Consider the following 25,275-nt stretch of genomic DNA (forward strand, 5'->3'; position numbering starts at 1 on the left):
GCTTGTTCCACCATTGGGGTGCCAGAGCAGCGAACAGTTTTGACTGGGCTGAGCGGGAACTATGCTTCCGCAGAGGTAGGGGAGCCAGCAGGCCAGAGGTGGATGAACGCAATGCCCTCGTTTGGGTGTAGGGACTGATCAGAGCCTGAAGGTACGGAGGTGCCGTTCCCCTCACAGCTCCGTAGGCAAGCACCATGGTCTTGTAGCAGATGCGAGCTTCAACTGGAAGCCAGTGGAGTGTGCGGAGGAGCGGGGGTGACGTGAGAGAACTTGGGAAGGTTGAACACCAGACGGGCTGCGGCATTCTGGATGAGTTGTAGGGGGTTTAATGGCACAGGCAGGGAGCCCAGCCAACAGCGAGTTGCAGTAATCCAGACGGGAGATGACAAGTGCCTGGATTAGGACCTGTGCCGCTTCCTGTGTAAGGCAGGGTCGTACTCTCCGAATGTTGTAGAGCATGAACCTACAGGATCGGGTCACCGCCTTGATGTTAGCGGAGAACGACAGGGTGTTGTCCAGGGTCACGCCAAGGCTCTTCGCACTCTGGGAGGAGGACACAACGGAGTTGTCAACCGTGATGGCAAGATCATGGAACAGGCAGTCCTTCCCCGGGAGGAAGAGCAGCTCCGTCTTGCCAAGGTTCAGCTTGAGGACATACTGATATGTCTGCCAGACATGCAGAGATGCGATTCGCCACCTGGTTATCAGAAGGGGGAAAGGAGAAGATTATTTGTGTGTCGTCAGCGTAGCAATGATAGGAGAGGCCATGTGAGGATATGACAGAGCCAAGTGACTTGGTGTATAGCGAGAATAGGAGAGGGCCTAGAACTGACCCCTGGGGGACACCAGTGGTGAGAGCACGTGGTGCGGAGACAGCTTCTCGCCACGCCACTTGGTGGTTGACGAAGTCATCCACAGGGTGGCCTTAGCAGCAGAAACAGATGAAGAAAATGTAGAGAGGAGGGAGTGAAAAGATGCCAGGTCCGCAGGGAGTCTAGTTTTCTTCCATTTCCGCTCAGCTGCCCGGAGCTCTGTTCTGTGAGCTCGCAATGAGTCATCAAGCCACGGAGCTGGAGGGGAGGACCGAGCCGGCCGGGAGGATAGGGGACATAGAGAGTCAAAGGATGCAGAAAGGGAGGAGAGGAGGGTTGAGGAGGCAGAATCAGGAGATTGGAGGGAGAAGGATTGAGCAGAGGGAAGAGATGATAGGATGGAAGAGGAGAGAGTAGCAGGAGAGAGAGAGCGAAGGTTGCGACGGCGCATTACCATCTGTGTAGGGGCAGAGTGAGTAGTGTTGGAGGAGAGGGAGAGAGAAAAGGATACAAAGTAGTGGTCGGAGACTTGGAGGGGAGTTGCAGTGAGATTAGTAGAACAACAGCATCTAGTAAAGATGAGGTCAAGCGTATTGCCTGCCTTGTGAGTAGGGGGGGACGGTGAGAGGGTGAGGTCAAAAGAGGAGAGGAGTGGAAAGAAGGAGGCAGAGAGAAATGAGTCAAATGTAGACGTAGGGAGGTTGAAATCCCCCAGAACTGTGAGGGGTGAGCCATCCTCAGGAAAGGAACTTATCAAGGTGTCAAGCTCATTGATGAACTCTCCAAGGGAACCTGGAGGGCGATAGATGACAAGGATATTAAGCTTAAATGGGCTAGTGACTGTGACAGCATGGAATTCAAATGAGGAGATAGACAGATGGGTCAGGGGAAAAATTGAGAATGTCCACTTGGGAGAGATGAGGATTCCTGTGCCACCACCTCGCTGACCAGATGCTCTCGGGGTATGCGAGAACACATGGTCAGACGAGGAGAGAGCAGCAGGAGTAGCAGTGTTTTCAGTGGTAATCCATGTTTCCGTCAGCGCCAAGAAGTCGAGGGACTGGAGGGTAGCATAGGCTGAGATGAACTCTGCCTTGTTGGCAGCAGAACGACAGTTCCAGAGGCTGCCTGAGACCTGGAACTCCACGTGGGAGGTGCGTGCAGGGACCACCAGGTTAGAGAGGCAGCAGCCACGCGGTGTGAGGCGTTTGTGTAGCCTGTGCGGAGAGGAGAGAACAGGGATAGGCAGAGGCATAGTTGACAGGCTGCAGCAGATGGCTACAATAATGCAGAGGAGATCGGAATGAAATGAACTAAACATCTGGGAAAGGAGAGAGCGGGGCCTCCCTCACCACAACTCCCAAATATAACTCTCCCAACTTCCACCTCAGAAACTATAATTGTTGTAAACTACAGCGGTTCAATGTTTTCTAGGAATAGACTAACTTAGTTTATTCAGCTAGCTAATTAGGTGCAGTATTATTCCGTGAAAATCGTCCGGGCACCTCGTCATAAGACGCCACAGCCAGCTAGCATGCCGGACTCCAACAACACGGTTTAGCGCCAATCCTCGGTTTATGTTAAACAATCTATATCAGTACAGCACAAACCTATTATGTTTAATCATTAATGTATTCTTTCTAAGCTAGGCATCACATCTAGTTGTAAGAAAATAGATCCCAACAAGATTACAATTACTACAAAGCCAGGACACATCCTATTCACGAAAGGTGAGTAACTTTTATATTATTTAGCTAGCTACTGTAAGTTAGCTAGCTAATGTTCACATTAGCTAGTTAACGTTAGCTATCGAGCCACACTCAAAAATATAAGCTAGTTAGCTAATTAACCTAACTTAGCTAACGTTAGCAGCTAAAAGACATAAATATTTCTGGCTCCTAGCTAGCTAGCTAAATTAGCTTGCTAGCTGAGTGTGGCTGGAGCAACTGATTAAAGTTAGCTAGCTAGCTACGGTAACCTGTGATGTATGTGGCCTGCTCTTTCATTTTAACTAGCCCAGTCACTTGACAAGATTACTTATCAGGTAACATTAGCTGCCTAGCTAGTATACATGGGTAGCAAGCTAGCTAACATTACAAGTTATGCCAAATTAACATGTATTGCAGTACTTAGTTAGCTAGCTACAGTAGGTAACAAACGTCAGGGTTGACTTTCTCTTAACAGCTGATCAGTTATAATGTTAGCTAGCGACCTCCGATATAACTAGCACTGCTGCACTCAATAAAGAGTTCATACACAAGTTGCATATACTTGTGAATCTCAGAATCTCCTCTTTTCAACAATAAAGCCAAACTAAATGTTTTCATCAAGATGAATGTCAAATATACTAAATTACTTTACTTTTACTTCTCTATCAATAGTAGGTCCCAGGACCTTGGCTCTGCTGCAGCCCCTTGACACACCCGGAAGAGACAACCTGGCCACACCCGGAAGAGACCACCTGGGTGATAAGGTATTCTATTATTCTATTCTAGGTATTCTGTTGTTTACAAAAATATTTCCAAAGTCTGATTATTGTGGCTATTAATCTTAGATGCCAAATTAGCCACTTGATGCTTGAGTGAATGTTGACTGCATTGTACATGCTTGGCAAACAGTCTTGGAGATGGTTACATAACACAGATGGTTCAGGGATGCAAACTAGTCACCTTTTTAAATCCAAAATAGGTAACCTACAGTGCCTTGCAAAAGTATTCATCCCCCTTGGTGTTTTTCCTACTTCGTTGAATTACAACCTGTAATTTAAATAGATTTTATTTGCATTTCATGTAATGGACATACACAAAATAGTCAAAATTGGTGAAGTGGAATAAAAAATTAACCTCTTTCCAAAAATTCTAAAAAATACAAAATGGAAAAGTGGTGCGTTCATATGTATTCACCCCCTTTGCTATGAAGCCCTAAATAAGATCTGGTGCAACCAATTACCTTCAGAAGTCACATAATTAGTTAAATAAAGTCCACCTGTGTGCAATCTAAGTGTCACATGATCTCAGTATATATACACCTGTTCTGAAAGGCCCCAGAGTCTGCAACACCACTAAGCAAGGGACACCACCAAGCAAGCGGAACCATGAAGACCAAGGAGCCTCCAAACAGGTCAGGGACAAAGTTGTGGAGAAGTACAGATCAGAGTTGGGTTATAAAAAAATATCAGAAACTTTGAACCTCCATTACAACAAACCTGCCAAGAGAGGGCTGCCCACCAAAACTCACCGACCAGGCAAGGAGGGCATTAATCAGAGAGGCAACAAAGAGACCAAAGATAACCCTGAAGGAGCTGCAAAGCTCCACAGCGGAGATTGGAGTATCTGTCCATAGGACCACTTTAAGCCTTACACTCCACAGAGCTGAGCTTTACGGAAGAGTGGCCAGAAAAAATAAGCAAACACTTTTGGTGTTCGCCAAAAGGCATGTGGGAGACTCCCCAAACATATGGAAGAAGGTACTCTGGTCAGATGAGACAAAAATTTAGCTTTTTGTCCATCAAGGAAAACGCTATGTCTGGTGCAAACCCAACACCTCTCATCACCCCGAGAACACCATCCCCACAGTGAAGCATGGTGGTGGCAGCATCATGCTGTGGGGATGTTTTTCATCGGCAGGGACAGGGAAACTGGTCAGAATTGAAGGAATGATGGATGGTGCTAAATACAGGGAAATTCTTGAGGGAAACCTGTTTCAGTCTTCCAGAGATTTGAGACTGGGACGGAGATTCACCTTCCAGCAGAACAATGGCCCTAAGCATACTGCTAAAGCAACACTCGAGTGGTTTAAGGGGAAACATTTAAATGTCTTGGAATGGCCTAGTCAAAGCCCAGACCTCAATCCAATTGAGAATCTGTGGTATGACTTAAAGATTGCTGTACACCAACGGAACCCATCCGTTTTGAAGGTGCTGGAGCAGTTTTGCCTTGAAGAATGGGCAAAAATCCCAGTGGCTAGATGTGCCAAGCTTATAGAGACATACCCCAAGAGATTTGCAGTTGCAAAAGGTGGCTCTACAAAGTATTGACTTTGGGGGGGGTGAATAGTTATGCACGCTCAATTTTTCTGTTTTTTTGTCTTATATCTTGGTTGTTTCACAAAAAAATGTATTTTGCATCTTCAAAGTGGTAGGCATGTTGTGTAAACCAAATGATACAAACCCCCCAGAAAATAAATTTGATTTCCAGGTTGTAAGGCAACAAAATAGGAAAAATGCCAAGGGGGGTGAATAGTTTCGCAAGCCATTGTATGTGACTCGTGTAGAGCCGAAGAGAAATGTTTTTTTTTGGTGGGGGGGCTTGTCTATAAGCGAACCAGTGATGCGCGCTTGGAGCAATACGGTCTGTATCCAAGGCTCGAGCCTGGGCTCAGCCATTTGTTCACATAACAACAGAATGCAGCACGTGACTGGAGAGAAGAGACAACCAACTTGCTAGTTACAGCACCAGTGTGCTCTGGAAAGACAGCGCAGAGTGGAAAAGCAGTTTGCCAGTTACAGCAGTAGCGCGTCCCCTGACGAGAATGAAGAGGTAGTTGAGAAGCCTGGCAAAGTGTACTTCATGAGCTGTAACCGAAAAGTGGTGAGGGAGCAAGTGTAGTGGAACAAGAATTGTTAGCATTGTTAAGTATCTTGCTAGCTGGATCGAATTCTCCGTTAGCTAGCCAGAGAAATGTTGAGCAACATTCGCTAACTTAACTGATCAAATAATTTAGTTTATGGTGTGAAAAGTAGCTGGCTAACAAAGTCAGACAGCTAGCTAGCTAGCTAGCTAACTAAAGTTACATCATCAGATGAGCTAACGTTAGCTCGAGGAACCAATTAGCTATAGTATTAACTGGTATACGACTCCTTGCCGTTCCTCAAGCTATAACGTCGTTAGTTGCTCACTGGACCCTGACGGCAATCTGTGTGAAATGTTAACTAGATAGCTAACTAACGATTTAACTACTATCTATTAACTAATGTTTTCCCTCTGTGGTTAATTTTCAGAATGAGAGAATTAGGTCAAAATGAGGCGTTGTTTGTTAAATAAGTGGATTCAGGGATTAAGCTTAGCTGGAGCTGGACCTGGCTTAAGCTGGATGCCACTATAGAGGTGAAAGGAACACCACACACTTTCCCTCTTTCTAACTTTTTCAATAAGGTGGATGAAAAGGGGTATGCCAGGTGTACTCTCTGCCTGAAAGAGATCAATTATGCCAACAAAGGGTCTCATGCTCTGCTGGCACATTGTAGAACAGATGTACACAGGCAGAAAGTGTACAATGTAATAACAACGCGCAGTGTAGCCCAGATACTGCTCAGGGACACACCACCAGCACCACCAGGGACCAGAGAAGATTAGGGAACAACAGGCTAAGCTTCCCGTGCGCACTATAGACCACATAGCAATTGCAGAGATAGGTGTGTTAGGTCAGCAGCATCACTATTTGAGAAGTTAGCATAGCACATGTTAGGCAAACTTAGTGTAGGTGAAATAAACACTGTTGAGCAATTTACACAAGATATGTATTGTGCCTGCTTTTAGTTAATTTCCTCATTTGTGTCTTCTAGGCTATGGTCCTTAGTGTCCTAGCAGAGCATTCCCTCCCCTTCGCTATTTCTCCAGTAATTGTTGAGCTAGCATTGACAAGGTGGCTTTGGAGAGGATGAAGCGCTCGAGAACAGCAACATCCTACAAGATGGTCCATGGCCTAGGGCAGACCTTCTCCGAAAGGACCTTCCAAACCTGAGGATGTTTCCTTTTTCTTTGAACTTGGATGAGAGCACATCTAACAGCAACAAGAAGGTTGTTCTCATATTTAATTATTGTTATCTTATATCCAATTGCCATTCTATTATCTCTACTCTATTTGCACAACTTTTATCTTGTTTTAATCTTATCTTGCATTGTTGAAGAGTGAGCTCAAGGAGCAAGCATTTCATTGTCTAGTCAACATCTGTTTACTGTGTATTTGAGAAATAAACCCTGATTTTATTTGGTTTGAAGGTCCTCTCCATGCTGGTAAGCTACTACCATGATGACATGAGGAAGGTGGTGGTGGAGCACTTGGGTTCCCTGGAGGTCATCAAGGTGAATGCCGTCAGCTTGGAGAGGGTGCTCTGTGACTTCTTTGACCATAACAACATTCAATGGAAAAATCTGGTGAGCATGATGATGGATTCTTGTAGCATCATGAGAGGTAGCAAGACCGGCCTCGAGACAAGGATCAGTCAGATGCACTGTCCAACCCTGCTCGACATTGATGGATACTCCTGTCATCACATCCACAATGCAGCAAAGAAGTTTGCAGAGCCCTTCGACCACCACCTTGAGCAGCTCTTCAATGATCTGCAAACTGATCATCAGTGGTCTCCAGATCAAGTAAAAACAAGTATATTTGAACGTTTGGTATTTACTTCTCACTCAGTGTATGAAATGAATGAAATCTTTATTCATTTGATTAATTAATTCATCTGAATACTGAATTTATTCCAAATCCATCTTGTTTCTGTGCAATCCTACCTTAAATGATAAAGAACAATAAAGGGGCAGTGTATGGAAATAAATAACTTTTTGTCAGGTGATGTACCTCAAGCAGATTTGCCGGTACCTGAACATCCCTGCCTCCAATCCTCAGAGGTTTGTGCCCCATCGCTGGCTGTCCGCATATGATGTCAGCATTTCGACACACAGAATGCTGCCGGCTTACAAGGTCCTGTACTACGGGTTCCTGAGCAACGGAAACCAGGAGCTGTACAAGGACCCACTGGAACACATTTATAAAGAACACCACGTGAGCGAGAAGGCACAAGTGCGGATCAAGTCTTTGCACAAGGACCTCAACAGAAAAGTTGAAGGTCATCACTAGTTCTATGTTAAGCTTAGTATTGAGTTTGTGTACATCATGGTTACCAGTGATGAGCAAAATGTACCTTATTGACACTTAACTTACTGATTCTGTTTTAACAGGCATTACACAACAAGGAAAAGAAAGAAAGAAAAGAGTGACCAGGAAGGTGTGGCATGAGGGCACTACAACTGACCTACACTCAGTGTTTACGTGGGTGTACTAGCTATCCTGAAGGAATACATAATGGTTTTCCAGGTGGGTATTTTCTATCTGCGACTGTTGGCTACACTTGTATATACAATGTTGTATTTCACAACAGTTTGTTTTACATTCGCAGGGTAGCCAGACGTTGGTACATCAGCTCCACGCCAAGCAGCTTGAAACTTTCCAGTGTTTTCTGTCTTGCTTCGTCAAAGCTGAATACATCACTAAAGTGTCACCTAAGACTATGGGAGTGATGGTATTTGAGGAGAAGATGCTGCTGTCTGCCACATATGTGGGGCGGGAAGCAGATAGATGCAGATAGATGCTGTTAGTACTCTGCAATTTAATTACATTTAATACTTAATCTTTTTTTCTCATTGTTTCAAAACATTTGTCAGTTTTCTGGTGTTCTACAGTGGGGAAAAAAAGTATTTAGTCAGCCACCAATTGTGCAAGTGTCACGCCCTGGCTCTGGGGACTCTTAAATGTTGAGCCAGGGTGTGGACTTGTTATGTTTAGTTTTCATTGGGTCTGTTCTAGATCGTTCATATCTATGTTAGCCAGGGTGGTTCCCAATCAGAGACAGCTGTAGCTCGTTGTCTCTGATTGGGGACCATACTTAGGCAGCCTTTTGGCACTTTAGTATTGTGGGATCTTGTTCTGTATAGGTTTGTGTTGGTGAACCTTTAGACTTCACGTATCGTTTTGTTGTTTTGTTGTTGGTGTAAAGTACTCATTAAAAGATGTACGCCTATCACGCTGCGCCTTGGTCTGCCTCTAATAACGATCGTGACACAAGTTCTCCCACTTAAAAAGATGAGAGAGGCCTGTAATTTTCATCATAGGTACACGTCAACTATGTCAGACAAATTGAGAAAAAAAAAATCTGAAAATCACATTGTAGGATTTTTAATGAATTTATTTGCAAATTATGGTGGAAAATAAGTATTTGGTCACCTACAAACAAGCAAGATTTCTGGCTCTCACAGACCTGTAACTTCTTCTTTAAGAGGCTCCTCTGTCCTCCACTCGTTACCTGTATTAATGGCACCTGTTTGAACTTGTTATCAGTATAAAAGACACCTGTCCACAACCTCAAACAGTCACACTACAAACTCCGCTATGGCCAAGACCAATGAGCTGTCAAAGGACACCAGAAACAAAATTGTAGACCTGCACCAGGCTGGGAAGACTGAATCTGCAATAGGTAAGCAGCTTGGTTTGAAGAAATCAACTGTGGGAGCAATTATTAGGAAATGGAAGACATACAAGACCACTGATAATCTCCCTCGATCTGGGGCTGCACGCAAGATCTCACCCCGTGGGGTCAAAATGATCACAAGAACGGTGAGCAAAAATCCCAGAACCACACGGGGGGACCTAGTGAATGACCTGCAGAGAGCTGGGACCAAAGTAACAAAGCCTACCATCAGTAACACACTACGCCGCCAGGAACTCAAATCCTGCAGTGCCAGACGTGTCCCCCTGCTTAAGCCAGTACATGTCCAGGCCCGTCTGAAGTTTGCTAGAGTGCGTTTGGATGATCCAGAAGAGGATTGGGAGAATGTTATATGGTCAGATGAAACCAAAATATTACTTTTTGGTAAAAACTCAACTCGTCGTGTTTGGAGGACAAAGAATGCTGAGTTGCATCAAAAGAACACCATACCTACTGTGAAGCATGGGGGTGGAAACTTCATGCTTTGGGGCTGTTTTTCTGCAAAGGGACCAGGACGACTGATCCGTGTAAAGGAAAGAATGAATGGGGCCATGTATCGTGAGATTTTGATTGAAAACCTCCTTCCATCAGCAAGGGCATTGAAGATGAAACGTGGCTGGGTCTTTCAGCATGACAATGATCCCAAACACACCGCCGGGCAACGAAGGAGTGGCTTCGTAAGAAGCATTTCAAGGTCCTGGAGTGGCCTAGCCAGTCTCCAGATCTCAACCCCATAGAAAATCTTTGGAGGGGGAGTTGAAAGTCCGTGTTGCCCAGCGACAGCCCCCAAAACATCACTGCTCTAGAGGAGATCTGCATGGAGGAATGGGCCAAAATACCAGCAACAGTGTGTGAAAACCTTGTGAAGACTTACAGAAAACGTTTGACCTGTGTCATTGCCAACAAAGGGTATATAACAAAGTATTGAGAAACTTTTGTTATTGACCAAATACTTATTTTCCACCATAATTTGCAAATAAATTCATTAAAAATCCTACAATGTGATTTTCTGGAATTTCTTTTCTCATTTTGTCTGTCATAGTTGACGTGTACCTATGATGAAAATTACAGGCCTCTCTCATCTTTTTAAGTGGGAGAACTTGCACAATTGGTGGCTGACTAAATACATTTTTTCCCCACTGTATGTGTGTCTCCCACCAATATTCCTCTACGGACAACTTAGAAAAGCAGAGTATAACTTCAAAGACACATAAAAAGCACAAGCCAATATATAGTAGGTAGTAGTCAAATGAGCAGAGCACCCCACTGTGAGGCTATAAAGTTCTGAAAACTTGCTCCCTCTGTCTGCCCTGTCCCTTAGTAGCAGGATGTAAAGTGTCTCACTTTATACTGGTAGGAGAGGTATGGAGTCTTCAGAGTAACAATTAATTAATGCCCTCCTTGGGAGTTCAGGTCACCTTCATCAGAAGTGGTCCATGTTGACTTCCTGTTGCCGGCTGCATGTCTTGGATTATTCATAAGAAGGTACACTTGAATTGTCCCAGATGCACTGTGGTGGGTTGGACAGGTGCTTGTTGGCTCAGAGGAAAATATGCAATATTCAAATGCAAAACATACTGCTTTGGATACCATAAGCTACCATTAGCTCAACAAAAGCCAAAGTATCAAGTGACTTTGTATCCATGGCTATATCGAATGAGGATCGTATATTGGACAAGCCATGGAGAGAAAGAAAACCCAAGGTCCAATGAGAGGCAGGCAGAAGAAGGCTCTCAGATATGAGGTGAAACCATGACGACCATGGCTGCTCGGTTCCAGGAAACATGTAATTTCTCCACAATCTCTCACAATTGCTGTTTTAAGGCCAAGTCTCTGTAGAGTGGGCCTGACAGCCAGCTCAGTTCAGACCACCTGATATGTCCCGTCTATTTCCTGGTTCAAGTCCCGTACTGTTTTTGAATGGGCATCAAGCTTATATAATCAAATTCATGAAAACGTGGTTATTTAAGATATATGTAAAACTATATTAGTATTCATGGATTAATTTACTTCTACCTGATGCCTTTCATGAAGGTTTTAGATTCTGTAAAAAAAAAAATCAAAAACCTTCATAAAAGGCATTGGGTAAAGGTAAATTAAACCATGAATGCGAATATAATTTCACATATATCTTAAATGGTAGGAAGCATGAGTTTTTACTCACCAAAGTAACAACACAACGTGGTCAAAGACTTAACTTAGTTGAAGTCACGATCTGGTTACCTATAACTACAAACACAGCTTTGTTTTTGAGTTTTTACATATTTATTAACTTATTTTCTGATATCTTCTAAACTATCCACAATGCACTATTTTCATATGGAGAATCTACACTTTGTTAGCTAGCTCGAGCTGCCTAACATTAGCCACTAACCATGCAGACCGATTGTTGGCAGTGGTGAGCTAAATCCATCAATCATGAGGAGTTTTGGTGTAAACAACCAATCAGATTCCCCACAAGTGGGGGCCACATGATCTCTGTGAAGTAGGCTACCAGACTTTTTCAACATTGGCTTGGTATTAGCGCACTACGGTAGCTGACTGACTGTGCTGTTGTGATCATTTCCATCTGCCTGGAGCCTTCCTCTGATCGCCGTCTTATTGTTGACTCTTCCCCTCGTCTCCTGTGCCCAATGCCGCCTCTGGATTATTGCCTCTGGAATCTATCTTATTTGGATTTACCTCACTATATCACTATTGGATTAGCTGACTCTCCTCAGCCGGTGAAACGGCCTCTCACTCTGAAGCGCCTCTGTCCTTGGTTCTTCTTTGGTAGCTAATTCAGCCGTCAATCGGTAAATCTCCACTCTCTACTTTACATCTGCTGGCTTTTTTTGTTGGGTTCTGTGGGTTCCTGCCTGTGCTAGACTAGTTGGTGTTGTTCTCTGGCCTACTACTTAGCTATGTCAACTGTGGTGGTTAACTAGCTAGGCTAGTTAGCAGGCTAAAATAACCAACTTTAGCTGGCTGGCTTGCTGGCTAAGATAACTGCATATACTGGTAACATTATTTGATAACTGGGTAGATGGCATTATGTATTTCCAAAACTTTGGTTTACTTTAATGTAGCTGTAAACTAGGTGTTTATAGCAACTGGCTGACTCAAGCAGTGCTAATGTAATGTTAGCAGGCTGGTAGGGCTAACATTAGCGGGCTAGTAGGGCTAACATTAGCAGGATAGTTGGCTAGCAACCTTGCAAGCTGATTTGTAACAAGAAATTCATAAAGCATTTGCTTCGAAGTTGGCTGAAAATGTAATTGAAACCAGTAGTCATGAGTGTTAAACGATTTTGTTTAATTTCAAGTTATACATTTGAAGTTATTGCTGTTGGAGTTTACATTATAGGGTATAGGCTGGCTTTCCGGGTCCTCCATGTAACGTCACACCCCACCAAAAAAAATTCCGGCATGACTTCGGCATTCTTTTGAATTCTGATTGATTTTATTTATTAACTCGAAAAATAGAAATGTGAGGTGTAATTGCATTAGGACTATTGATGTGTATACTAATGCAAAAAATATGTTACATGTGGTTACGTTTATGCTACCTATCCTTTAAATGACCCCAATTTAACGAATTTAATGATAGTAGCTACAAGCCTATTCAAAAACAATACTGGACTTGAACCAGGAAGTAGGCTGGACTTTCATAGAGTATTCTGCTCTATTTCACAAGAGCCAATCATTGCCATTTCAGAGCATACACTGTGGTTGCCCTTTTTCCCCTCTGTTACATTACATAAAAGTCACTCACAGTAGGAGGTTATCCAGGAATGTCCTGTCTATTCAGAATTGTGAATTGTGTTCAACTTCCATGCACTTGTTTTGGGGTTAAAGAAGGTGATATGAATATGATTCATGATTAAAATTAGGAAACTATTTTTGCATTATTCTGTTTGTTTCCTGTTTATTCAGGGGTTTCCTGCCAGTCCCAGTACATCTCCTCAGACAGCCAGATCAATGGATCAGACACAGTTAAGCAAAAAAGGCCTGATTTCATTTTCACAAGATGAAGTGTACTCAAAATGTGTGTGAAAGAGAGAGAGAGAGAGAGAGAGAGAGAGAGAGAGAGAGAGAGAGAGAGAGAGAGAGAGAGAGAGAGAGAGAGAGAGAGAGAGAGCGTGTGTGTACAGTAGGCGTGTGTGTCTCCCACCAATATTCCTCTACGAACAATGTTGAAAAGCAGAGTATAACTTCAAAGACACATAAAAAGCACAAGCCAATATACAGTAGGTAGTAGTCAAATAAGCAGAGCACCCCACTGTGAGGCTATAAAGTTCTGAAACATTGCTCACTCCCTCTACCCTGTTCCTCAGTAGCAGGATATAAAGTGTCTCACTTTATACTGGTAGGAGAGGAATGGAGTCTTCAGAGTAACGATGATAAATACCCTCCTTGGGAGTTCAGGTCACCTTCATCAGAAGTGGTCCATGTTGACGTCTTGTGGTGGGCTGCATGTCTTGGATTATTCATAAGAAGGTACACTAGAATGGTCTCAGATGCACTGTGGTGGGTTGAACTGGCTCTGAAGAGGTTGTAAAGCAGGGAGTGACAGACTGAAAAGGTCTGCAAAAGATGCAATATTCAAATGCATAATATGCTGCTTTGGATACCATAAGCTACCATTAGCTCAACAAAAGCCAAAGTATCAAGTGACTTTGTATTCATGGCTATATCAAATGAGGATCGTAGATTGGACAAGCCATGGAGAGAAAGAAAACCCAAGGTCCAATGAGAGGCAGGCACATCAGTTGGGGCTGACCGAGACAACCCTGAACGCAGCTCTCAGATGTAAGGTGAAACCATGACGACCATGGCTGCTGGGTTCCAGGAAACATGTGATTGCTCCACAATCCCTCCATAGTTCAGACCACCTGGGAAGTGAGTTCACACCTTCATAGCATTCACACTGAGTGGAAGTTGCCCTCAGACTCTAGGGTCTCTCAGTTTTGTGTTTTCCCCACTAATGGTTAAGCAGAAGATTTGGGGAAGGTGAGTTGATCCTAGATCAGTGCCTAAGGGCAACGTCAAGCCATTCCTCACACAGCAGTCCCCAAAGTAATCTCCTCTGCCATCCTAATTTTCTCAATACTCCATGCTTTCTCTCTCTGGAATTGGACTTGAGTGCAAAGCTCATGTTTCTTTTATCGATTGTGATTGAATACTCTAACCTCCCTCCCACCCCCTGCACCCCTTTTTACAGAGCTCTCAAATCCACTTACACACTATCACAACATTCACAGTTTGTGTTTTAATCCCACTTAAAGTGTGGTTGATTGAATCATGTTACCAGAGGGAAATACAACAGATAGTACAAATGAGATATGTTCTGACTGTAAATTGAGCTTATTGCAATGAAAACAGCTTTATTGTATTGTGTTTTTGATGTATTGCTTTTTATCTTCAAAGGCAGTACTACACCAGGGGAGAAGTGACTTCATGAGGCCAGACATGCTCATGAAATGAAAGGCTAGAACTATGCAAAAATATTGTTTCCTAATTTTAATCATGATTAAGTGATGAATCATATTCATATCACCTTCTTTAACCCCAAAACAAGTGCATGGAAGTTGAAAACAATTCACAATTCTCTAGCCACCCCAACAAAATGAAATATAACTTGAATCCAGGAGATAAAGAGAGAGACACTGAGAGCTGTGTATCCCTGCCTCATGTCCTTTTAACAAGGATTTTGTGATTTGATTCAGAAAATGGCAGCTGTTAAGGTGGAGACGGCCCCTCTATGCTTCTGATGTGTCAAGTATGTGCAGTGTTTGGATTAGTTACTTGAAAAAGTAATACATTCCATATTACGCGTTACATTTAACACAAGTAATGCATTACTTTACAATATTACTGTGTGGAAAGTAACGCGATATATTACTAGTTATATTACTTTGCGTTACTTTCATGAAAGAAATCTCAAAATCTCACCATTTGTTTAACTGTTGGAGGGAGCAAGGCGAGCTGCACGCACTCTACCAATGATAGCTTACTAACTCAGGTTTGATCACTAGTTTCTCCTTTCATCTGTTGCGCTGCTTTCCTGTGCTAGTCTACAAGTGCTACATTATACAGTGGGGGGAAAAGTATTTAGTCAGCCACATATTGTGCAAGTTCTCCCACTTAAAAAGATGAGAGAGGCCTGTAATTTTCATCATAGGTACACGTCAACTATGACAGACAAAATGAGAAAAAAAAATCCAGAAAATCACATTGTAGGATTTTGAATGATTTTATTTGCAAATTATGGTGGAAAATAAGTATTTGGTCAATAACAAAAGTTTCTCAATACTTTGTTAAATACCCTTTATTGGCAATGACACAGGTCAAACGTTTTCTGTAAGTCTTCACAAGGTTTTCACACACTGTTGCTGGTATTTTGGCCCATTCCTCCATGCAGATCTCCTCTAGAGCAGTGATGTTTTGGGGCTGTCGCTGGGCAACACGGACTTTCAACTCCCTCCAAAGATTTTCTATGGGGTTGAGATCTGGAGACTGGCTAGGCCACTCCAGGACCTTGATATGCTTCTTACGAAGCCACTCCTTCGTTGCCCGGGCGGTGTGTTTGGGATCATTGTCATGCTGAAAGACCCAGCCACGTTTCATCTTCAATGCCCTTGCTGATGGAAGGAGGTTTTCACTCAAAATCTCACGATACATGGCCCCATTCATTCTTTCCTTTACACGGATCAGTCGTCCTGGTCCCTTTGCAGAAAAACAGCCCCAAAGCATGATGGTTCCACCCCCATGCTTCACAGTAGGTATGGTGTTCTTTGGATGCAACTCAGCATTCTTTGTCCTCCAAACACAACGAGTTGAGTTTTTACCAAAAAGTTATATTTTGGTTTCATCTGACCATATGACATTCTCCCAATCCTCTTCTGGATCATCCAAATGCACTCTAGCAAACTTCAGACGGGCCTGGACATGTACTGGCTTAAGCAGGGGGACACGTCTGGCACTGCAGGATTTGAGTCCCTGGCGGCGTAGTGTGTTACTGATGGTAGGCTTTGTTACTTTGGTCCCAGCTCTCTGCAGGTCATTTACTAGGTCCCCCCGTGTGGTTCTGGGATTTTTGCTCACCGTTCTTGTGATCATTTTGACCCCACGGGGTGAGATATTGCGTGTAGCCCCAGATCGAGGTAGATTATCAGTGGTCTTGTATGTCTTCCATTTCCTAATAATTGCTCCCACAGTTGATTTCTTCAAACCAACCTGCTTACCTATTGCAGATTCAGTCTTCCCAGCCTGGTGCAGGTCTACAATTTTGTTTCTGGTATCCTTTGACAGCTCTTTGGTCTTGGCCATAGTGGAGTTTGGAGTGTGACTGTTTGAGGTTGTGGACAGGTGTCTTTTATACTGATAACAAGTTCAAACAAGTACCATTAATACAGGTAACGAGTGGAGGACAGAGGAGCCTCTTAAAGAAGAAGTTACAGGTCTGTGAGAGCCAGAAATCTTGCTTGTTTGTAGGTGACCAAATACTTATTTTCCTCCATAATTTGCAAATAAATTCATTAAAAATCCTACAATGTGATTTTCTGGATTTTTTCTCCTCAATTTGTCTGTCATAGTTGACGTGTACCTATGATGAAAATTACAGACCTCTCTCATCTTTTTAAGTGGGAGAACTTGCACAATTGGTGGCTGACTAAATACTTTTTTTCCCCAATGTATATGTGCCGCTTGATTAGCCATATATGCTGTAAGCCAAACATTTGTGCAGATTTCCTAACTTTTCATTAAAAATCTTTCTCTCAAGGCACCAGTTTTGGTAATAGACCGCAAATACAGAACCAGTCAAAAGTTTGGACACCTACTAATTCCAGGGTTTTTCTATATTTTTACTATTTTCTACATTGTAGAATAATAGTGAAGACATCAAAACTATGAAATAACACATATGGAATTATGTAGTAACCAAAAAAGTGTTAAACAAATCAAAATATATTTTAGATTTTAGATTCTTCAAAGTAGCCACCCTTTGCCTTGATGACATCTTTGCACACTTTTGGCATTCTCTCAACCAGCTTCATGAGGTAGTCACCTGGAATGCATTTCAATTAACAGGTGTGCCTTGTTAAAAGTTAATTTGTGGATTTTCTTTCCTTCTTAATGCGTTTGAGCCAATCAGTTTTGTTGTGACAAAGTAGGGGTGGTATACAGAAGATAGCCCTATTTGGTGAAAGTACAATGTACTTACACTGACCCATAGAGATGTATAGAGGGCACACTTGCCCCTAGACGGGAAAGCCCTCTATGGGCTTTACTATCACAGAAGCGATCAATGGCAAAGATCAGATGTGTTCCCTCTATACAGTGAGGGAAAAAAGTATTTGATCCCCTGCTGATTTCGTACGTTTGCCCACTGACAAAGACATGATCAGTCTATAATTTTAATGGTAGGTTTATTTGAACAGTGAGAGACAGAATAACAACAAAAAAATCCAGAAAAACCCATGTCAAAAAGGTTATAAATTGATTTGCATTTTAATGAGGGAAATAAGTAATTGACCCCTCTGCAAAACATGACTTAGTACTTGGTGGCAAAACCCTTGTTGGCAATCACAGAGGTCAGACGTTTCTTGTAGTTGGCCACCAGGTTTGCACACATCTCAGGAGCGATTTTGTCCCACTCCTCTTTGCAGATCTTCTCCAAGTCATTAAGGTTTCGAGGCTGACGTTTGGCAACTCGGCTAGGCCACTCCAGGACCTTAATGTGCTTCTTCTTGAGCCACTCCTTTGTTGCCTTGGCCGTGTGTTTTGGGTCATTGTCATGCTGGAATGCCCATCCACGACCCATTTTCAATGCCCTGGCTGAGGGAAGGAGGTTCTCACCCAAGATTTGACAGTACATGGTCCCGCCCATCGTCCCTTTGATGTAGTGAAGTTGTCCCCTTAGCAGAAAAACACCCCCAAAGCATAATGTTTCCACCTCCATGTTTGACGGTGGGGATGGTGTTCTTGGGGTCATAGGCAGCATTCCTCCTCCTCCAAACACGGCGAGTTGAGTTGATGCCGAGTGGCGCAGTGGTCTAAGGCACTGCATCGCAGTGCTAGCTGTGCCACTAGAGATCCTGGTTCGAATCCAGGCTCTGTCAGGGATGTAGAGCATGGCGTTTGCAACGCCAAGGTTGTGGGTTCAATTCCCACGGGGGGCCAGTATGAAAAAAAAAAAAAAGATAATGTAAGTTGCTCTGGATAAGAGCGTCTGCTAAATGACTAAAATGTAAAATGCCAAAGAGCTTGATTTTGGTCTCATCTGACCACAACACTTTCATCCAGTTCTCCTCTGAATCATTCAGATGTTCATTGGCAAACTTCAGACGGGCCTGTATATGTGCTTTATTGAGCAGGGGGACCTTGCGGGCGCTGCAGGATTTCAGTCCTTCACGGCGTAGTGTGTTACCAATTGTTTTCTTGGTGACTATGGTCCCAGCTGCCTTGAGATCATTGACAAGATCCTCCCGTGTAGTTCTGGGCTTTCCTCACCATTCTCATGATCATTGCAACTCCACAAGGTGAGATCTTGCATGGAGCCCCAGACTGGTCATTTCTTTGTCAGTGGGCAAACGTACAAAAGCAGGGGATCAAATACTTTTTTCCCTCACTGTACATGTCTATGGACAGCAGTTGTCATGACATTTCTCCAAACAGCCTTTCTCCGCTCACTCGAGAACTGCAGTGAGCTCTGAATGTTTTGGGACAGTGACACATTTTTTATTGTTTTGGCTCTGTACTCCAGCACTTTGGATTTTAAATTATACAATGGCTATGAGGTTAAATGCAGACTGTCAGCTTTAATTTGAGGGTATTTTCATCCATATTAGTACATAGTCCCCCTCATTTTAGGGAACCAAAAGTATTGGGACAAATTCACTTATGTGTATTAAAGTAGTAAAAAGTTACGTATTTTGTCCCATATTCATAGCACACAATGACTACATCATGTGTGTGACTCTACAAGTTGATTGGATGCATTTGCTGTTTGTTTTGATTGTGTTTCAGATTATGTTGTGCCCAATAGAAATTAGTGGTAAATAATGTATTGTGTCATTTTGGAGTCACTTTTATTGTAAATAAGAATAGAATATGTTTCTAAACACTTCTACATTAATTACAGATAATCCTGAATGAATCATGAATAATGATGAGAGAGAAAGTTAGACGCACAAATATCATCTCCCCCCCACCCCATGATTATCCGTAATGATGGTATCATTCACATTAATGTAGAAGTGTTTAGACACTGTGGCAACCCGGGGGGCAGCAGGGAGCTACAAAGGAAGGAGCAGGACCTTGGTCAGCTCCAGAGGGCTAGAGAGGCCAAGGTGAGTCAGCACCATGGACAGCTCTACAGGCACCAACTGGGGCTGGTGATTCAACACCAATACTACCCAGTCCAGGTGCTGCAACCAATTGGCACCTGGAATTGGTCCCACCTGTCCCTCGTACCCCAAATGGGATAAGGAGAGGTGCAGTCACTCGGACGCTTGGGCAGACAGGCAGAGGGTATGCCTAGACCTCAGAAGAACCAGAGTGAATATGATGAGCAACTCGATCAGACTACAAAGAAGATACTAGGCAATGTTTGACTCACCTGTCTCTCTCTCTTCCTGTTCTTTGCCCACAAAGGAAGAGGACCCATTCCCGGGTGCATGCCACCCGGCTCAAGTTGAGAGCAAGGATTAAAACCCCGGACTCATCACTCTCTCTTTTTTGTTCATTAACACAGGCGGTCCAAGGAGCTGCCACGCCGGACACAGTGACCCACCCATTATCTGAGGCCTTTCAGTTGTATTTCTCCCCTCAATTAATTTAATTATTAAAGAACAACTTTGGTTTGAGCTCTGCAAAACGGTCTCCTGCTGTCTTATTTTATTGTGAGTTTCACCTCTGTCTCCCCTGGGCTGCCACAACACATACTCTATTCTTATTTACAATAAAAGTGTCTCCAACATGACACAATGCATTATTTACCATTCATTTCTATTGGGCACAACATAATCTGAAACATAACCAAAACAAACCGCAAATGCAGCCAACCAATTTGCAGTCACAAGCTTACTCATAAAAGTAATATTTTTGCTTAACGCGTCACTTTTTAAATACGTTACCCCCAAAACTGCGTATGTGTAGACAGAGCCCTCTGTCATTACTGCATATATAGGACCTGTATCTGTGTCTCATGAATCCATTGAGGGACAGGAAGAGACTGACAATGGTACGACCCATCACTGAATACACACGGTCAACAGCCATGGATTCATCAAAGAGCAGAAGAAAGGCTAATGCATGAGGCTGTTGTAAGGTATAGAAATACACACCATGTACAGTGCCTTCAGAAAATATTCACACCCCTTGACTTTTTCCACATTTTGTTGTGTTACAAAGTGGGATTAAAATGGATTTAATTGTAATTTTTGTCAACAATCTACACAAAATACTCTAATGTCAAAGTGGAAGAAATATTCTATACTTTTTTATTATTAATGGAAAACACTATGTTTTGATTGGATAAGTATTCAACCCCCTGAGTCAATACATGTTAGAATCACCGGAGGCAGCGATTACAGCTTTGAGGCTTTTTGGGTAAGTCTCTAAGTGTTTTGCAAACCTGGATTCTACAATATTTGCATTATTTTTTTTTGATTCTTCAACCATTTTCAAGTCTTGCCATAGATTTTCAAGTTGATTTAAGTCAAAACTGTGTCGTGATGTGACTTCATTGTCGTGACATTAATGTGATGACTGTTATTTATCAAATCAATTAACTATGTTTAATTGTTACTCGATTAAATTAATAATGTAACAATTACCTCATTAGGAATTTGGGGCACCAAATTGTTGAATATGTTGTTTAACGAGTTACCATCTCCCGAATTAAACTCTTAGAAGATATTGATATATAACATATATATATATATATATATATATATATATATATATATATATACACACAGTGGGGAGAACAAGTATTTGATACACTGCCGATTTTGCAGGTTTTCCTACTTACAAAACATGTAGAGGTCTGTAATTTTTATCATAGGTACACTTCAACTGTGAGAGACAGAATCTAAAACAAAAATCCAGAAAATCACATTGTATGATTTTTAAGTAATTAATTTGCATTTTATTGCATGACATAAGTATTTGATACATCAGAAAAGCAGAACTTAATATTTGGAACAGAAACCTTTTTTTGCAATTACAGAGATCATACGTTTCCTGTAGGTCTTGACCAGGTTTGCACACACTGCAGCAGGGCCCACTCCTCCATACAGACCTTCTCCAGATCCTTCAGGTTTCGGGGCTGTCGCTGGGCAATACGGACTTTCAGCTCCCTCCAAAGATGTTCTATTGGGTTCAGGTCTGGAGACTGGCTAGGCCACTCCAGGACCTTGAGATGCTTCTTATGGAGCCACTCCTTAGTTGCCCTGGCTGTGTGTTTTGGGTCGTTGTCATGCTGGAAGACCCAGCCACGACCCATCTTCAATGCTCTTACTGAGGGAAGGATGTTGTTGGCCAAGATCTCGCGATACATGGCCCCATCCATCCTCCCCTCAATTCGGTGCAGTCGTCCTGTCCCCTTTGCAGAAAATCATCCCCAAAGAATGATGTTTCCACCTCCATGCTTCACGGTTGGGATGGTGTTCTTGGGGTTGTACTCATCCTTCTTCTTCCTCCAAACACGGCGAGTGGAGTTTAGACCAAAAAGCTCTATTTTTGTCTCATCAGACCACATGACCTTCTCCCATTCCTCCTCTGGATCATCCAGATGGTCATTGGCAAACTTCAGACGGGCCTGGACATGCGCTGGCTTGAGCAGGGGAACCTTGCATGCGCTACAGGATTTTAATCCATGACGGCGTAGTGTGTTACTAATGGTTTTCTTTGAGACTGTGGTCCCAGCTCTCTTCAGGTCATTGACCAGGTCCTGCCGTGTAGTTCTGGGCTGATCCCTCACTTTCCTCATGATCATTGATGCCCCACGAGGTGAGATCTTGCATGGAGCCCCAGACCGAGGGTGATTGACCGTCATCTTGAACTTCTTCCATTTTCTAATAATTGCGCCAACAGTTGTTGCCTTCTCACCAAGCTGCTTGCCTATTGTCCTGTAGCCCATCCCAGCCTTGTGCTGGTCTACAATGTTATCCCTGATGTCCTTACACAGCTCTCTGGTCTTGGCCATTGTGGAGAGGTTGGAGTCTGTTTGATTGAGTGTGTGGACAGGTGTCTTTTATACAGGTAACATGTTCAAACAGGTGCAGTTAATACAGGTAATGAGTGGAGAACAGGAGGGCTTCTTAAAGAAAAACTAACAGGTCTGTGAGAGCCGGAATTCTTACTGGTTGGTAGGTGATCAAATACTTATGTCATGCAATAAAATGCAAATTAATTACTTAAAAATCATACAATGTGATTTTCTGGATTTTTGTTTTAGATTCCGTCTCTCACAGTTGAAGTGTACCTAGGATAAAAATTACAGACCTCTACATGCTTTGTAAGTAGGAAAACCTGCAAAATCATTACCTCATCAGTCTCATTCTGAACGTCGCATAATCCTTGAACCTGCAAGAACCCTAACCTTATGGATGAATCAGCTATACACTAATTGGCTTAATTATTTATTTACTAACTAAATAATAACACAGAATACATAAACACACACACGGTATAGGTTATTGATTACTAACGTAATACAATGAAAACAGGTCCCTAGTGGACTGGACTAACAATAGCATGACTGCTTGGTTAGGGGAAGGAGGGGTCAATAGAAAGAGAGTGAAAGGGAGAGACAGAGATTCAACTTATCGTTGTTACATTTGGAAACCACCGCTCATTCGGATAAGAAATGCAATGCATATTTATGAGTAGTTGTCCTTCATCGTCATATCTCTGTTGAACCACTTTCCCAAAAAGGTTTTGAGTGTCCTATCCCACTTTGGTGAGACTCGGCTTGTCTTCGAATGGAGTGTTCATTAGAATAGATACTTCATATGTACCAACGGTTGTCTGAGATGGGATTGTCCTTCCCAACTCTTTAGTGAAAGTTCTAGACTACTTTACATGCTAGCTGCAGACTAATATGATACGGTCATCGCTGCCTACTGCCTACTGTCTATCCTGCACCGCACCTGGGTCACACCTCACACCTTTTTTTCTACCAACAGGTGCCCTTCTTTGTGAGGCACTGGAAAACCTTCCTGGTCTTTGGAGTTTAATCTGTGCTTGAAATTCACTGCTTGACTGAGGGACCTTACAGATAATTGTTTGTGTAGGGTAAAGAGATGGGTTAATGTTAAACACCATTATTGCACCCAGAGTTAGTCCATGCAACTTATTATCTAACTTGTTTATCAAATTTGTATTCCTGAAGTTACTTACACTTGCCATTACAAAGGGGTTGAATACTTATTGACTGAAGACATTTCAGCTTTTCATTTTTTATTAATTTGTAAATATTTCAAAATACATAATTCCACTTTGACATTATGGGGTAGTGTGTGTAGATCAGTGACACAAAATCGAAATGTAATCCATTTTAAATTCAGGCTTTAACACAAAAAAATGCGGAAAAAGTCAAGGAGTGTGAATACTTTCTGAAGGCAATGTATGTCATTGTCTGTAAGTGCTGCAACATGATGAGTAAATACAGTGGGAAGTATTTGATACACTGCCGATTTTGCAGGTTGTCCTACTTACAAAGCATGTAGAGGTCTGTAATTTTTATCATAGGTACACTTCAACTATGAGAAATGGAATCTAAAACAAAAATCACAATGTATGATATTTAAGTAATTAATTTGTATTTTATTGCATGACATAAGTATTTGATCACCTACCAACCAGTAAGAATTCCGGCTCTCACAGACCTGTTAGTTTTTCTTTAAGAAGCCCTCCTGTTCTCCACTCATTACCTGTATTAACTGCACCTGTTTGAACTCGTTACCTGTATAAAAGACACCTGTCCACACATTCAATCAAACAGACTCCAATCTCTCCACAATGGCCAAGACCAGAGAGCTGTGTAAGGACATCAGGGATAAAATTGTAGACCTGCACAAGGCTGGGATGGGCAACAGGACAATAGGCAAGCAGCTTGGTAAGAAGGCAACAACTGTTTAGCGCAATTATTAGAAAATGGAAGAAGTTCAAGATGACGGTCAATCACCCTCGGTCTGGGGCTCCATGCAAGATCTCACCTCGTGGGGCATCAATGATCATGAGGAAGGTGAGGGATCAGCCCAGAACTACACGGCAGGACCTGGTCAATGACCTGAAGAGAGCTGGGACCACAGTCTCAAAGAAAACCATTAGTAACACACTACGCCGTCATGGATTAAAATCCTGCAGCGCACGCAAGGTCCCCCTGCTCAAGCCAGCGCATGTCCAGGCCCGTCTGAAGTTTGCCAATGACCATCTGGATGATTCAGAGGAGGAATGGGAGAAGGTCATGTGGTCTGATGAGACAAAAAATAGAGCTTTTTGGTCTAAACTCCACTCGCCGTGTTTGGAGGAAGAAGAAGGATGAGTACAACCCCAAAAACACCATCCCAACCGTGAAGCATGGAGGTGAAAACATAATTCATTGGGGATGCTTTTCTGCAAAGGGGACAGGACGACTGCACCGTATTGAGGGGAGGATGGATAGGGCCATGTATCGCGAGATCTTGGCCAACAACCTCCTTCCCTCAGTAAGAGCATTGTAGATGGGTCGTGGCTGGGTCTTCCAGCATGACAATGACCCGAAACACACAGCCAGGGCAACTAAGGAGTGGCTCCGTAAGAAGCATCTCAAGGTCCTGGAGTGGCCTAGCCAGTCTCCAGACCTGAACCCAATAGAAAATCTTTGGAGGGAGCTGAAAGTCCGTATTGCCCAGCGACAGCCCCAAAACCTGAAGGATCTGGAGAAGGTCTGTATGGAGGAGTGGGCCAAAATCCCTGCTGCAGTGTGTGCAAACCTGGTCAAGACCTACAGGAAACGTATGATCTCTGTAATTGCAAACAAAGGTTTCTGTACCAAATATTAAGTTCTGCTTTTCTGATGTATCAAATACTTATGTCATGCAATAAAATGCAAATTAATTACTTAAAAATCATACAATGTGATTTTCTGGATTTTTGTTTTAGATTCCGTCCCTCACAGTTGAAGTGTACCTATGATAAACATTACAGACCTCTACATGCTTTG

The 25,275-nt window shown here is 42.9% G+C and overlaps 1 protein-coding gene across 1 annotated transcript in view; it reads left to right on the forward strand.

Annotated features, from left to right (window-relative positions):
- The first annotated feature begins 6,997 nt into the window (after nt 1–6,997).
- LOC121582776 (E3 ubiquitin-protein ligase TRIM21-like) overlaps nt 6,998–25,275 on the forward strand; it is a 98,213-nt gene continuing 79,935 nt past the window's right edge. Inside the window, exons 1-2 of the mRNA XM_041898876.2 lie at nt 6,998–7,186; nt 7,443–7,616. Of these exons, the coding sequence (XP_041754810.2) occupies nt 6,998–7,186; nt 7,443–7,616 (363 nt within the window). The remainder of the gene's footprint in view (nt 7,187–7,442; nt 7,617–25,275) is intronic.

Source organism: Coregonus clupeaformis, unplaced genomic scaffold (assembly GCF_020615455.1).
Source record: "Coregonus clupeaformis isolate EN_2021a unplaced genomic scaffold, ASM2061545v1 scaf0220, whole genome shotgun sequence".
Taxonomy (NCBI): Eukaryota; Metazoa; Chordata; class Actinopteri; order Salmoniformes; family Salmonidae; genus Coregonus; species Coregonus clupeaformis.